This window comes from Nymphaea colorata, chromosome 4 (assembly GCF_008831285.2).
Source record: "Nymphaea colorata isolate Beijing-Zhang1983 chromosome 4, ASM883128v2, whole genome shotgun sequence".
Taxonomy (NCBI): Eukaryota; Viridiplantae; Streptophyta; class Magnoliopsida; order Nymphaeales; family Nymphaeaceae; genus Nymphaea; species Nymphaea colorata.
This window is the reverse complement of record NC_045141.1, coordinates 24,456,067-24,472,166: the sequence shown is the minus strand read 5'-3', so window position 1 is coordinate 24,472,166 and position 16,100 is coordinate 24,456,067. Positions and strand designations below refer to the sequence as shown.

Genomic DNA, 16,100 nt, shown 5'->3' with positions numbered 1-16,100 from the left:
AGAAAAGGAAAAAAAAAAAAATCAACGGTCCAGAAGCATTGCCAAATCCATTTCAAACATGGGACCAAGTATCTATTTGCAAGATCACACAGACTGCATTATGCAAATCGACTTACACTACTGAAAGACTTGAGGCCTACGCCACGGAAAATCTTGAGAAAATTATTTGTTCCTACAACACTAAATCTCTTCATAAGACAAACTACTTTACAAATAATACACTGCTCCTTACGGCTCCATATGATCTTTGTCATGTACACAAACACATGTGGTGAGTATGGTCCATTGACAAATCCGCAATTTATGGGTGTTTAGATTTTGTTTGCTTGCAAAGAAAAGCACAATATTGACGGCCCCCTGCAGAATTACTATAAATGCCAGTGTTAGCGATTGGATTCTCACCATTGTTTGGAATTTGGATTACTTAAGCCAACATTTTCGCCTCCGCTTCACTCACGCCCGCGCCTACCGCTGGCCCTAAGGCGGAACTTTCTGTCCCTTATGCATTTCTACATCCCATAGTTTCCACAGATCGCTTAGCCTTGTTCATATTCGGGGCAAGAGCAGATCTTATATGAAGGTTTCTTCTCTTAACTACTGAATGCGACTCTTGTTTGGAGAATAGTGCAATAACTGGCATCAACTAATATTTCAAATTGGTTGTTAATCTTACTGGCACCAATGTTGATTTTCTGCTTGCTGACTTATGCATAACTAGAGGATGCAAGACAATAAGATTCGCATCCAGTGGGCGCCAGTTCTTTAGAAATCGAATAATTAAGATACCAATCAAGAATCCATGTGGGTCATGTGACCTTAATTGGCACCAGGGGGATTCCCTTTCACAGGAAAAAGGCATGCATGTCTGAGAAAATCATGCATGGCGCCCGCTTTCCATGGAAAAGTCCTCCTCTTGCCGGAAGAGGAAGTCATCATGTGAATAAACAGAAAGCCCCCTGCGAGCTCACATGAACTTCTGCCATTGCCTTACAGGACTTTTTCCATGTCCTGGAGAAGAAAAGTTTCCACCTTTTCCGCAGGAAAATCTGTCTTTCTACTGAGACCAATTGGTTCCAGAGCCGACCGGTCAAAGTCAAGTTACTTCTTGAAGACTGACTCTTACTCTGAAGGGAGCATTTTCTGACATGAATTTCTTTCTCTAGCTATTGTTTTTTTTTTGTTTTACCTATATGGTAGGTGAAAGATCTGACAGTTAAGACCATTTAGGCCGATCTTCTTCAACCCTGTTCAATTTTACAACGCAAAAGTGAAATTTCATTCGCTTATGTGTGGACGAGAAAGATGTGCAATTAGGTGGAATTAGTTTCCCCAAGTCCACATTCAAATCTGAGAGAAACGTAGTAGGCTTCTTTGAATTATATGAGCTTTAAGTAACAGTACCCAGGTGAGGGAGAGGCTCATCCTATTGCTCCGACAAGGGCCGAACCCTTGTTTTTTGAGATGTTTCGGGTTGCATGGGTGCCTGGTATATCATCCTCTTGATACTGTGTTCTACCCATTAACACGAAAGGCATGACCTAATTCCATTTACATTTCTAGAGTGATTGTGCTGAGTGTGGGCCTGCATTGATCAATAACTACCGAATCAAACTTCAGCTATAATAGTTTAATTTTTTTCCAACTTCATCATACAGTTTATTAATTTTTTTAATAGAAAAAGTTAATGATAGATCAATTAATATATTAATTCGATTCTATGATTAAGATGATGACCAGACTCCAAATCTTCTCTTACTTGGACCTTAGTTTTTTTCCCTAAAGCTGTTTATGAGGCTCGATTTGCCGTGAGAGGGATCGAGATGTAAAAGAAGATTTTCTAATTATATCGTCCCAATTTTCAACTGATATTTCTGGTGCAGACCTGTGACTTCTCAACTATGGCAAACTTGAAAAGTCTACTTTTTCTTAACAGTAATTAGAAAAAAATGGTTTGTTTCGGAGTTTATAAAATATTGAATGAAAATGTCCTTTTATATAAGTGTAGTTTTTTTATTTGTAAACAAACATAATTTTTACATATTCTCGGCCGTCATATTTGTAAATATATCTATTTTAGGTTATATCCAACCATACATATATTTTTCAATATATTTTGTACTTTATAGCTTAAACATTAGAAAGTATAATTGTTTGAAAACATTTAACTCAGGTAGGCCGCCTGAACTTTATTTGATGACTACCGGAAAATCTTACCACCGGATCAGAAAATTCAATGAAGGAAGCCTCTGACACTGGGTATCGGAAAATAAATGGGTTCGTATCAGGAAAAATTTCTAAAACATTAAATATGAACAGACCGCCATGGTCAGCTGCATGTGGCAAAAGGGTTGCTGGTTTTTCGACGGATTCAAAGAGTCCAAAGGCGGAGGACGTAACTTATTCACTCCAATTGGAAGAATTTACTGAACTCATTCATTTCAGGCAAAATTTTTTCGGAGATTTTTTCCCCCATTGCCAGATCCATGGGAGCAGTCCATTTATTATTTATTTATTCACTCACTTGGAGTCTCTAGAGAGTAGAAACCGGAGGAGAACGCATTTACTCCGATTGGCAACACTCACTGGACTCATTTATTTCATGTAGAAAAACTTTTTCACAGCCGATCACATTTTCGGATGGATCTTTCCTCATAGCCATTAATTGCTCCCGTTCAATCATTTTCCGTGTAGATGTTGACGTTATAATGCTCTTTGTTTATTTACCATAAACAAAGAGCAATAATGAGGATTTCATGTAAAGGCTAATAATATTTACTTTGTATTCTCTATAATTACAAAGATTAACTCAAGATCTTAATATTAGAAAGCCGTCTGCATAAGATGCCAAGGAAGAAAACCAAATCTCATGAATCCACCAAACTTAAGAAGATCTAAATAAAATATTCATAATCTTTTTTTAAAGATTTTGGAGGGAACTCTACTAACCACAGGGTTTTATAATGTAGCAAGTCAGAATGCAGTGTTTTTTTTTTTTTTTTTTAAAATCAAACGGACACATCTTGGCAGGGATGGAGCCAAAAAATTCTGACTAAGGGTACCACTTACAAAATTTTAAATCTTTAAGTAGCACAATATATGAAAAAGTAGAAAAATTTTCCTGAATATCAATATGAAGATAAGATTTTTTTGCGAGTCTGTATACATAATTGCCCACACAGTGGCCACACCTGCCTCCGCTCTTATGTAATTACGTTGATTGGAATCCATGACTTGCATCTCTAGACAGAGAAACTGGCAGAAATCCAGATTGGATTTTATTTGAATGCTTGTCCTTAGTGACAAACCTTGGTGCACGCCAATCGTTGTTGAATATAATATCATGGCCATACCCAACGACATAGAATGAACTCGCAACTCAACAAGTGCTCTCACTTCTCGATACATAAGAACCTAACCAGTTGCCTTCTTCCAAGAATGTATTTTAAGGATCAAAGAGAACAAAGTGCAGAATTAAAATATATAAGTGGATTGCCGCACACGCAAGAGGCATGATTTACCATTGCCCTTGAAGCAACGCAGAGGTACTGACTCCACTGCTGACTGCAACTCGAGGACAACAATGGCATCGTTTTCAGGACTAGTAGTTGCGAGATAGGTTTACATTTCCGTGTACAAACTTAGACGTTCAAACCTCATTTACCAAATCTCTATAGAAACATTTAGGTAATCTTTTTATAAATGTTTAAACAATCTTTAATACAAAACTAAACTTAATCCATGCAGAATTTAAGCGAAAACATAGACCTGGCCTACTCTTAATTGTTTATCCTTCATAGCATATACTAAAGTCCATATGTTACACGAGAGAGAAGGAGAGGAGGAGGGATTTTTTTTAAGGAAAAAGAATTAAATTAGACAGTAAAAAAAATAAAAAGGGAAAAAAGAAGAGTAGATTCTTTGTATTTTTTTTTTTCTTTTTCAAGGACAGAGGGGGTTGCTCCCTGGTCCACCGAAGTAGAAGTAATTGCCCCACGCCTCGCTGGAAGCGCTGGCGATGTCGTAGCAGTGGGGGTCCTCGGCGAGTGTGGAGAGCGTCCCAACGGGGCTGAGGCTGTTGTCGCCGTCCACCACCTCTATGTTGCGGAAGTAGCCGGAGTGGCGGAACCCGTCCGCCGCGAACCGCCCGCTGCCCATCTGCGTCGACGTGTGCTGCCCGTTCCGCCTCGTGTTCACGATCTCCCCTCCCCACTCCACCATCTCCGCGTGGTCCGCCAGGTGCGTGAAGAGCTCCGCCGGCCAGTAGCCCACCAGGTTGTTCTCGCCGAAGCTCAACCACCAATTCCCCAATTTCGGATCCTTTCAGAAGTTACGAAGAAAAGAAAATGAGTTCTCTCTTTCATACTACTTTCATGTTTAATCTATTTGGACTCTGCACCAAAAGAAAAGAAAAAAGAAACAAATAGTCTACAGTTGGAACTTTGAATGATAGAAACAACACAAGTGAATGAAAGAATCCGCTTTGTCTTGGCCTGTAAGGCGTTTATCAGCAAGTGAAACGCAGGACAATGGAAACATCTGTGCATGAAGGGAAAGCGAGGAAGCCAGTGTTCGAAGGTGGTGCTCAGCATTGCTGTGGCATTCGATGAAGCGATGTCAGGGGAGGAGCAGAGCAACAGAAGCAAATGAGTTCTTTTTTTTTTGAAAATTTTTCGTTTGAAGCAATGTCATGGTAACTGCAGCGACATGTCTTTTGCAGCATCGAAGATCAAGGGCTTACCTTTTCCAATAAGATGCGAAAAATCACAATTTTTTGTCAAAAAACATGATTCAAGAATAGATTCCTAGCATAAGGATTTATAGAGAGGACACCTCTGCAAAGAGAGGCCAAAAAACCAATCAAAATGCTTGAAGCACATGTTGGTGCAAATACATGTAATGCACAGATTTCAGCATGGGGTTGCATAAAATGCGTCCATATGAAGAGAGAGAGGGAGAGAGTCCAAGGAATATCTAGAATTCCTTCTACAAACGTCGTTTTTGGCGTGAAAAGGGGAAAACCAAAAAGCCCCATCATGACTCATGACTCCATGAGGGCTGGTTCTTGTCATCTTGTGCTTGGAGTCTATCTAGAAAGCTGGATATGTAAGTGCTAATGATACATCAATTTCATGAACATCTTTTCAAAATATACCTTCCAGATGAGAATGGTGATGTCATACTGATCGCCTGAATCTGAAGAAACAGGCGATATCGATGCTCCAATGGCTATTCTGCTATTTGTCTGCACAAACCCAGAGCAGAGGAGGTTGTAGCATCCTGTTGCTTGGTATGCATCACTCTGTTCACCAAAGCAAACCATATTCAAGAGAGATTCAAGAGAGAGAAAGAGAGAAAGAGATAGAGAAAGAGAGAAACCAACCGTCCAGTAGGTGAATAATCTTGGTCTGCTGTCACCGTAAAGTTCAGGGCTAACCTGACTAGAAAGAAAATCATAACTTCAGTATGTAGTCCCATCTCTCTCATACAAACAAAAATGATGGCAAATAAGAAGCAAAAAGTACCTGCCAACCGGCCTCAATGCTATTTAGATCAGACCCATCAAAGGACCCAGAAAGAACCCACATCTGTGAGAGGCTGAACTCATTGGACCCATCAATGGAAGGATCCCATACATTGATGGTGGCCTTTGCCCCATAGAACTCCCCACTTCCAGTATATGCAATTGCATGCTGCACGCACATTGTCCTTTCAGTCAGATTGGTTTGAAGTGAAATAAACATGGGAACAATAGTTTTTTAGAGAATCTTCTGCTTTCAAATCAAGTTTCTTTCATGCCTTGGTTGGCTAACATACTTCGTGTCCGTTGCCGCTAACAACATCAGGCGCCTCGGTGGATCTTGATTGTTGATTTAGAGGCCGAACCACCTTCTTCTTCCCATAATGAAACGTGGACTTGGCCCTCAAGACATCGTTCACAGAGCTTCTTCGGATGGGAACTGTTCCGCGGGGGCAGTGCCCTGTTCCGTGCCAAGTCTGCCATGCCCTTCTTGCCAGAAACCCGCTGCCAGAATAGTTCCTACTCTGTAGGTTCGGTTTTGGCATGACTGTAGGTACATTCTAAAAGAAAGAGAGATTCGAAAATTGGTTTTCACAAGTTATCTACATATAAAGTAAAAGATCATTGGAAAAACAGATAAAAGCATATAAGGCAGTTACCTGAATCTTGTGGTTTTTTAACAGCGGATGGTCTAAAGCAGGCTGGTTGTGCTTTTGAACGCAGTCGATGGTGTCCCCATCTACGCTCTGGAAATTTGAATTACTTAGTCATGTTGGCAATGGGAATGATGATGATGAACTCAAAGAAACATGATGCTACCTGTATTGTCCTAACCGCAGGCTTGTTAATCTTGTTCAAATGTCTCTGTATCCTCGCTAATCTGAAGGTATTGACATGCTTGGTGAAATTGAACTCCAGACCACTAGCCATTGAGCTCTCAAGAAGGAAGAAGAGGAGGATGAAGAACTCTAATATACCATATTCTCTCCTCTTTTTCTCCATTGTCGGACTCCTTAGCTCAGACACCTCTCTCTTCTTCTTCTTGTTCTCTTTCCTCTTCCCCTTCTTCCACTCATGAGCTCAATGCTCCGTCTGCAGCACGTGTGACTGCGCTCTTAGGTCGCCAAAGACTATGAGAAGAGGAAGAAGCAGAAGAAAGAAAGAAGAGGAGTCGAAATGGATGGTACAATAAAGAAGGGCAATTTATTGCATGGACAGCATCGGGAAGGGCGGTTTCTGCGTGGGAGTTCGCCGGAGATAGTGCAGAATTCAGAGCGGATCCGGCGACGTCCGCTCCTGTCTGAATGTTTAAGACTCTTTAGAGAGAGCGAGAGAGAGAGAGACAGGGCAGGCCAGCGAGCTTTTATCAGAGCAATAAAAACGCAAACCTACCCATCGCTCCGCTCTGTCTTTAATGTCCAGCTTTAAATTTTGCATCTACCACTCCCTCGATCTGCATTTATTACCATTAAACAAGCTACTTCTCTCTCTCTTTTCTTCCTGTGCTCTACTGTTACTGTTTGATTTTTCCCCAAGATCACTCGAATAGTTGAATTGACAAGATGACTTGATTATTCGAATCATGGACCAAAGAAAATGACCCAGCGCCTTAAATTCTGGTGTGGCCTTTCATCGTTGGTGTGGACCATGTTATCCAAATCTTGGCATCGATTCAAATTCCTCCCAAGAAAGAAACAATATTAAAAAAATATAGTGTTGTTATCCTGGTGTTAAACTAAGAATTAGCCCTTAGATTTGTATATTATGTATCTTTGGTTTATGTACACTTTATATCCTACCTACCACTGCCAATAGCTTTCTCAAAATCCTCTTGGTAAAGTCTTCATTGGATCATAACGGCTGACAATGAACATTGCATGTTCTCATATTGGACTTGAACGTGATACGATTTTACCAAGTACTTTGTGACCCAAAAATAAGAAATTGGTTACTATACAAATTAAATCCGATCAATTTTTTGGACTCTACTGGATCTTAACCGGGTAAGTACGTATTTGGATCAATACGTGGCTCCTTTTTCATTTCTTCACCCGAAGCTATCAGAAGAAGTTATGGATCTGAAATAAGTCGCGCCTCATCGTTTATAATAGATTTTTGGGGACTAAATTAAGATATACATTTTTCTTATTTCAGATACAAATGCATGATCCAGCCTAGAATCCGACCAGTTTCCACCAGCTAGCTAAACGAGACGAGGACCAACGAAGGATGAAAATTTTACGATCTCGGCCATCGTTTCTTCTCTTCATTATCCGTCAATTTATTTCCTGAAGCTCCGTACTTGGTGGCAGATTCAACAAAAGTCTTGCACCCTCGTACTCACTCGTACATATCTAATGAGAAATATATTGGCCATACTCATTGCTACTTGTTATAGTGCATATATATATATATATATATATATACACACACATGAACCCAATAATTTTGACAAATTACTTAACAAATGAAAGGGAAAGTTAAGCAAGGTGGTTAATATTTGAAAGAATAGAGCTAAATTTTTATATCTATGCATGTAAGTTCAAGTCTAACAATTACAACGTATTATGAAGAGTTTATCTCTCACTTCATACGGTAGAGTTTTTCTTTCTCTCAATGAATGAGGTGAGGGTTGGACATTTAATATATACTTATATATGCAATTGTGGAAGTATGATCTCCAAAACATACATACATTAAGCTTAAGAGTGTTGAACTACAAGCGCCAGTATGCCCCCTTTCATGGGTTACCTCAAAAAGCACTTCACCAACTTCGTTATGTAAGTTAAAACAAAAAAATCAAAGTCATCATAAATGAAAATCCAGATGATGAAACGAAGTGTGGTGATCTTCAACAAGAAAATTTATGTGACCTCGGGTACCTTTAAATTGAGTGTGTTGCATTTAATGTAGGACATAAAAAAAAAAAGCATTGAAGAATGACTACAATATTCTATCTCATCTTGTCATTGATTTTCTCTTCGAAAAGACTCAATTCCTTCATCTAAGATTTATGTGCAGATCGCGATTTGGTTTTAGTTTATTTTTATTTGAGGACCTTATTCTTGGGAGCAAAGCAAGATCTTGAGCGCTGTTCCAATGCACTGCCTTCGAGTGAAGGGCGCAGGCAGGCACAGTAACAAAGACTCCATTGGAGGCATTCATTCATGATTGTACTCCCTGACTCAGAAGCCTCTCGATTCAGTGCCGTAGGAAAGAAGGCAGTCGATTGGATCGGGTTGCAATTATGATGGTCTAACGGGTCTGGTACCAAACTGTTTCCTTGTATTTTTTTAATTATCCATATGTGTCCAAGATTAAAATGGATGACTGAAGCAGCTAAAAAATTCATGGGATGTCCAATCAAGGCCACTATCAGATCCGTCACTATTTGGTTTTGGAGATCAAACACTAGTACGGCGATCCCTTGCACAAATGGAACAATGATTTGCCCTTTTAAAAGTTGGATCAGTGGATCCAACATTCTCTTTTTGCAAATGCGAGTGCCGTCCTCGGTCCTTAGGTTCGCGTATTCCAAAAGGAAACGACTGCGGTGCCTCTAGCTCAGGGTGTTCTGTTCCGTTGTGTCCCATCAAACAACGGATGCCGAGAACTCCAGAAAACCAGGCGATCCAATCGAAACGAAACAAAACCATTCTGGAACTGGAACAGAGCGTTCCGTCCAGCTACCGAACCATGCCCAGGGAGGAAATGATCTTTGACAGGAAACCAAAAAAAAAAAAAAAAAAAAACCACCACCAACAACAACAACACACTGTGAAGAACACAAAGAAGATGTTCCGTCCAACTCGTCTCTTGCTTGCGCCTATCTGCGGTGTCCACCGTCAAACAAGCACGTGTATTCATTCCACCTAAGTTAGAATAGCGTTCAGTGTTAGATACATATCAAAATGCATCTCTCGCACCGAGGACGTGAGATTTTCGGTCTGATCAATTGTGCACTGATGAACTAAACCACGATTGTTGTGATTTAGAACAACATTTTTTGATTGAACTAAAGGTTAACAACTCACCGTCCGAAGAAAACCCTTCATTTCTTTGCTTCTGCATTGGGCAGGAAATGAGTGGGATACATCCATCCAAAAGTTGAATTGAATCCAAGATGTTCAAGAGCTATTGATATGACACCCTAGGCCAGCCCTTACTAATGCAAGCTCAAGTTGGAGATGACAAACGAAACCTTGGAAGCAAAAGTAAAGACGTTGTATGATAAAAAAAAATGTAAAGGAAAAACAAAACACTTAAAAAGAACATTCACTTTTCTTTAACTGCATTGATGATAAACAAAATAAGTCGTCGTCCATTTATATAGATAAAAGGAAACAACGGGTGGAGTTTTGAGCACAGTCCCAAATCCGGATGAATCCACACATATGCAAATTGAACATAAGTACAAAATGAATCTCAAAACAAGATAAGCCAAAATCGTAATTGCTGACGAAAGAGCTAGATGTGCATTGAAGTGATCCGTTGATATACTCAAAGGCACCTCATCTCGATTATGCTCCAAATCTACAAAAAATTTCATGGATGGAACACTCATAATCTGCACTGAAACACAAAAGTGAGACCGAAACTAGAACCAGAATCTGATGATGCTTTGCATCACTTACCCCCACAATATCCCCCCAGTTGTATGCCACTTGATGAAAAAGCCTATTTTTATATCTCAACCTGTGTTGTCAAAGTCCCTCTTATCGAGCGGCTCTTCTTTGTCTCTCCCAAAATTTTCTATAATATTTCTGATCTTTTAATTTAATTTATAAATACCGGTCGATCTGATGTGCCAGATGCAGCCTGACATCGTATCGTTTTCTAAAATGATACGCCTACGCAGAAAACTTTGCCGATAAAACAATTCAAAGCCTTTACGCTTACCAAGTAAGTTAAACTCATTAAGTAAGAAGGAAAGCAGTCAAACGAGGTAAATAGGAAATATTTTAACGTTATCATAACTTTAAAATTTAACTGGGAAGTCTGGAATGGTTTTGAATCCATTTCGGTTCTCTCAAGATACTTGAGAAACAAAAATCATATGTGGCTTCTAAAAGAATAGATTGCCAAAGTCACCAGAGTTGGTAGAAATTCAGGTGGCTTTTGAAAAAACTTGGTCAAGTCCGTTCGAGAAGATGAGCCGGAAGATTTGCGTTTCGGCTCGAAATGAGTCAAGTTAAGACAAAGGTTGCCTTTAACTCGGACTGAATCCCGAGCTTGACTAGTCAGGGATTCTAAAGTTTAAGACTAACATTAGGCCCCTAGCTTGCTTGACTAGTCAAGGTTTCTAAAGTTTAAGACTCACAGCCCCTATGGAACAGATTTTTTGATTTAGTTTTAAAATAGTATAAAATATTTTAAATTGATTAAAAAAGGAGAAAATATGTATAAAGTTCTGCAGGCACGTATCGGATGTATGTATCGGATGTATGGGAAGAGGGTATCGGTCAATACACGCTTCAATGTGGAGCAATATTTACAAGAAATGGTTTGATGAGAAACAAGTGAAAAGTGAGTCCGCGCTTTTACTTAATGTATATTATGAATCTTGACTCCATGTCCCGTTTGATTGCTCTGATAACCGTTGCTTCAAGACAAGGTTATCCTTGCTCCAAACGCAATGGCGCAAATTATTCTGTCCTGTTTGAATTCAACTCCATTATTTGATTACACATTGGATCTATCAATTTCACTGTGCAAGGATTGGTCCATTTAGTTTTAGTTCAAGTCGGTATTGAGATCACAAGGATCTACAAAACAAAACAGAGCAATTTCACATGAACAATCGCCATTTTTTTAATAACATTCATCTTTTTCACTTCGCTTGGAAGAAACTGTTCCATTCTTTTTTATATTCTTCCTGGGTAGGAAGACTTGTATTCTAATCAAGGGTGTGCCACATGGCCATGTCCCTCAAAAACCCAGGACACGCGCCAAGTCGGACGCACCCACCCAGGTGCAGCCCCTCCTAGGGAGGCACGTTATGTTGCAAAATCAAGCAAACACCAAGTCGAACCCCAGCAAACCGAACCGGGCATCAACCACGAACGAGCTCACCCGCCGCCTCACGGACCAAGGGCTCGGAGGCCTGCACGAACGGCTCGGCCTCCCGCTGCACCTGCTCCCAGCACTTACCGGACTCCCTCATCCTCTTCACGAACGCCACGAACCGCCTCCAGTTATCGGGCTCGAACAGGTGGGGAGTCATTCTTAGGTAGGTGAAGGCGCACATGGCGCCGCGGCTCTCCTCTCCCCGCCCGGCCTTCCCGTCTCCGGAGAAGCTCCGGAGAGACGAAGACCGAACGATCTGGTCGTGCGCCGACTCGTCGAACCGCGGCAGCGCGTTCTCGCCGGCCAGCGGCACGCCCACCTCCCGCGTCGCCAGCACCACCTGCCGGACCACTCCCTCCGGCGAGCACTGCGCCTCCTGCGGCTGCTCGTAGTCCTTCATCTCGATGCAAGTGAAGTTGAAGACCACGCCGTGGCGAGCCAGCACCTTGGCGATGGGGATGTAGCCGTCGCGGAATCGGGTGTTGTAGTAGCCGGCGGTGAGCTCGGCGGCGTGGGAGCGGGTGCCGTAGTGCCAGTGGATGCCGGCTATCTTGGCGGAGAGCCTGGCACCGGTGCCCCGGAAGATGGCCTCCGCGGAGGAGAGTATCCGCTCGCCGTGGTTGAGAAGCAGCTGGGAGTACCAAGAGAGGAAGAACTCGCCGTAGGGGCTGTTCCACCCGCCTTCTTTCCGGAAGAAGGGGGTGTCCTCCGGCCAGTTGTTATAGTGTCCGGCGTCGCTCGGACCGCCGTGGCCCCATTCCGGCTTCCCGATCGCTTCTGCTGCCGCCCTCAAACTGCTCACCATGTACTGCATAAACCCAACACCAGAATACACTAGTTAGTTCCTAAGCAATTCACTCTCAACCCATCATGGTTGTTAAGGCCCTTGGTTGGACGGAAAGGAATCCTTTGGTTGATTAATGTAAAAAAGAGGGAAATGAAAGAAAATTAAAAATAAAAAAAAAAGAAAAATGTAATGTAAATCAACCTCTGCCTCTTTTTACAATTTATAACCTCCTTAATTTTTTAAACATTTTAAAGATTAAGGATATCTTTTTACTATTTATAACCCTCTCAAATTTTTAAATATTTTGAATGTTAAAAGGTATTATTATAAAGTATCATAAATTATATTAAAGCATTCTAAATTATATCTTTTCCTTTACTTTCTATCCAAACGATCTTATAAACCATCTTTTTCGATTTATAGATCATGAGATAGTAGTGTTTCTTTATTTTTGGATCATAATCAAGGAATTAGGGGATATGAAAATCAAGAGAATCATTTCTCCAAAGAAAAATTGTAGTGCTATGTGCCCATCAGGCGACATAAAATGGGTTACAGACAGCTTGTCTCTGGAAACTTTTCATTTTTCCGAAACAGAAAAAGTTTTCTGCAAACGTGCCATGTGAGGCTTATATCAAGTTTGAACTACCGTATAATTAATAATAACAAGTTTGGCGATTCGAGTTCAATTACCTTGTCGTAGCATTGGAAAGCGCCAATTCCAGGAAATTTCCACGTCCCGTTCAATTCCGGGTACGAAGGGTACCTTAGCTCGCCGGCCGGGCCCATACCCACTTGAATTTCCTGCAATTTTTCGACGGCACAAAAAGTAAATAACAGAGATGCACGCTTTCACCAGGAAAAGAAAACCAAATCGCGAACAACACATCCCTAAAACTTATGCCAAATATTCGGCAGGCAACGATAACGACAAGCATAAACATAGAAATTTTATTACAACTTATGAGAATAAGAATTTATCAATCGTATTAAGCTAAAGCACCAGAAAAGTATGTTTCCCAAATAAAAATCCGGCAAATAAGCACCAGAAAGTCGTCAGGTTGTTATGAAAATCATCCTTTACGGTCAAATATTGTTCAAGAGCGGACATGAGACATCACTGTCATCGTTAGAGTTACAGCAAGCCACGCAAGCAAACACAGAACAGATGTTGCCAAAGCGGGGTTAAGAGAGAGAGAGAGAGAGAAAAGGAGAGTTGCATACCACGATGGTATCACCCAAAAGGTGGGAGAAAGTGTCACGGAAAGCTCTCATGAAGTCGGAGTAGCACTGCACGGGCGTCCTCCCCCTCAACACCGGCAACTCGTCGCACCCCAACGACACGTACTCGTAGTTCCTTCTCCCCCACTGATCGGTGTACGCCAAGTCCGAGTCCCGGTTAATCTCTTCCACCACCCACCTCGGCAACGGTATTCTGATAATCCATGCAGAGACTCCGATGAGATAAAACTCAAATCAATCAGAAAAAAAAACAAGGGAGATCAGAAAGAAAATCCGGCCGTCGGTTTCGCCGGATAAAGGGTGGGGCTTACGTGCAGGAGTCCCCAACGTTGCCCCCGCATTGGTGGAAGGACATGACGGCCTGGACCTTGAGCCCGTGGCGACGAGCCATCTCGAACAGCTCGGCGTAGCCGGACCAGTTGTAGCGCCCCGGCTCCTGCCCTTCGACCAGCCCCCACCACACGTCCACCATCACCCCCTCCACGCCGGCGCTCTTCAGCGCCATCAGGCTCGCGTTCATTGCTTTCCCGCGGTTCACCTCATGGTTCGGCCTCACGCTGTCCAGAGGGAGCATGACGAACACCGGCACCCCGCTCTGGCCGGCCGCCTCCCCGCCTTTCCCCTTCGACGCCGCGTGAGGGGCCACCACCTCTTCCAGGTCCGCCTCGTCGAACGCTAGGCAGGCGGCGGTGAGGTCCGGGCGCATCTGCCCGCGGCGGAGCCACTCCTCCGACGGTGCCGACGAGCAGCGAGGACTCACTGGGGGCGAGACTAGGTCCGGCACCCGGCCCCGGAGTAGGGGGGCCGCCGGCGGCCTCCAGATCGCCGTGGCTGCAAGCGCAGGCGCGTCCGAGACGGCCTGCGACTTCGTGGCGTCGGGGTGATGGACGGGAGCGCCGCAGAGAGACCTGAGCTGGTGGGCGAGCCCGAAACAGGCCATGTCCACGCGCGGGGCTAAGCTCTCAGAATGGTCTGGCGACGATCAACAGTGAAGACGAGAAAACTCTTTCCTAGTTCTCGTTTTCCCTTGCGAAACGGAATGCAGAGAAATGATTTCCTGGGTTGCGCTTTCCCTGGCGAATCTTTCCCACTGGTTGGGCCTCCACCGGCTCTGCCTCTCCATCTTATAAGCGCCTCCCTCGGGATCCCAACGCATCTCGGCCCTACACGTGACCATACGTGTCCCAAGGTTCCCATCGGACGGTTCTCTTTTGAGGGGCGAGAAGCTTCGTTTCGAAGCCATACGCCATCTTCCGAGGAGCATGTAAGTTTATCCGCTGGACGACACGTGTCCAATCGTGTCCTTTTATGCACCACGCTATGCTTATTGGGCTCCAATAGGCGCCTGAAACCACGACACGTGTCGGAAACTGTACGTCGATGACGTGGCGCACCCGCTTCTTCGCGTTTCGCGGCTACTCCTCTGTGTTCGTTGGTGGGTCATTGTTTCTTAAAGACATGTATCGTGTTTGATTAAATTAAGCATTGTTTCACTTCGTCCAGTGGGTGAAAACGAAGAAGTCTCCATGTGGCTTTGACAAAACGACAATAGGGAGGAAAAACAAGGAGAAATTTTGACAAGCAAGGATTTTACTTGCTCCTCTTCTTGCTTTACATGTGACTCTAATTTAGTGTTGGTATGATTAAGTTCAAAATGATAGCATTGGACGCTGATTTTCAAAAAAGTTACAGTGATGGCCCCACAAGAGAGCGCTTAACGTGCAAGCTAAGCATTCCGGTCATTCAAAAAAAAAAAAGCGAGGGATTGTTTGGTGATTACGTTTCTGCATTTTGCTGTTAATCTTTTAATTTGTAGTGAGGGAGAGGCATGTTACAATGTTATGTTACAGAACCAGTTCCTATCGAATAATAACTTGTGAATTGAATGATGAAAATAACATCCGCTTTCCAGTTTGGTACATGTGGTTGGCTTTCACACTCAAAGTTCAGAATCACACCAACTCAAATTCGATTCCACGATCGACCTATTCATATGCCAAAGTTGAACAGTTTTTATAGAGCATTGGAAGAACTTTTTTTTTAATTTTTAAACAAATTCGTATATTATATTTTCAAATTATTCAAGAGCTTGATTCCAGAAATAAATAATGACCTATAATGATATTGGGAATAAGATTTTTTTTTTAATGACAGGAAAACCACACCTAGGCAGGGAGACTTGGTCCCTGTTCAAGATTGTAAAACCCTGTCTATATCGCTCAAAGACTCGACTGTCCATACACAAATAGGTATTTGTACGATTGAGTCATGACATCACAAGTATTGCTAAACTTAGGAGCAGATTCAGAAATTTTTTATGAGTAAGGCTAAATTAAAGTTTTTAAATTTTGGTTACTGTAAAAATATTATTTTTTCAAAATTTTTATATAAAACAAGTAAAATTTTCTATAAATTTTATTTTTTTTTTAAGAGGGGCGAGGGTCCCTGCTGGTCTCCCTTAGGCTCCGCCCCTGGCCAAGTTCAGTT

At 42.3% G+C, this 16,100-nt stretch overlaps 2 protein-coding genes across 2 annotated transcripts; both read right to left on the bottom strand.

The window, feature by feature from the left end:
• Positions 1 to 3,667: 3,667 nt before the first annotated feature.
• On the bottom strand, positions 3,668 to 6,868 carry LOC116252109 (uncharacterized). Its single transcript, XM_031626181.2, has 7 exons — positions 6,338 to 6,868; positions 6,178 to 6,264; positions 5,815 to 6,078; positions 5,523 to 5,690; positions 5,381 to 5,434; positions 5,153 to 5,299; positions 3,668 to 4,317 (listed from the first exon to the last, which is right to left on the bottom strand). The coding sequence occupies exons 1-7, from the start codon at positions 6,518 to 6,520 to the stop codon at positions 3,940 to 3,942; spliced, it is 1,281 nt and encodes a 426-aa protein (XP_031482041.1). The 5' UTR covers positions 6,521 to 6,868; the 3' UTR covers positions 3,668 to 3,939.
• A 4,489-nt stretch (positions 6,869 to 11,357) lies between these two features.
• LOC116252107 (beta-amylase 1, chloroplastic-like) lies at positions 11,358 to 15,046 on the bottom strand. Its single transcript, XM_031626179.2, has 4 exons — positions 13,925 to 15,046; positions 13,596 to 13,806; positions 13,065 to 13,175; positions 11,358 to 12,392 (listed from the first exon to the last, which is right to left on the bottom strand). The coding sequence occupies exons 1-4, from the start codon at positions 14,551 to 14,553 to the stop codon at positions 11,571 to 11,573; spliced, it is 1,773 nt and encodes a 590-aa protein (XP_031482039.1). The 5' UTR covers positions 14,554 to 15,046; the 3' UTR covers positions 11,358 to 11,570.
• Between the last annotated feature and the right edge of the window lie 1,054 nt (positions 15,047 to 16,100).

Excerpts from the sequence above, each read along its gene's own strand:
- LOC116252109 (XM_031626181.2), bottom strand. The coding sequence starts at position 6,520 with ATGGAGAAAAAGAGGAGAGAATATGGTATATTAGAGTTCTTCATCCTC. Across the intron at positions 6,265-6,337 it reads CTGCGGTTAGGACAATACAG|AGCGTAGATGGGGACACCAT; the intron begins GTAGCATCATGT and ends TCAAATTTCCAG. Across the intron at positions 6,079-6,177 it reads TAAAAAACCACAAGATTCAG|AATGTACCTACAGTCATGCC; the intron begins GTAACTGCCTTA and ends TCTTTCTTTTAG.
- LOC116252107 (XM_031626179.2), bottom strand. The coding sequence starts at position 14,553 with ATGGCCTGTTTCGGGCTCGCCCACCAGCTCAGGTCTCTCTGCGGCGCT. Across the intron at positions 13,176-13,595 it reads TTTTGGGTGATACCATCGTG|GAAATTCAAGTGGGTATGGG; the intron begins GTATGCAACTCT and ends GAAAAATTGCAG. Across the intron at positions 12,393-13,064 it reads CTTTCCAATGCTACGACAAG|TACATGGTGAGCAGTTTGAG; the intron begins GTAATTGAACTC and ends GGGTTTATGCAG.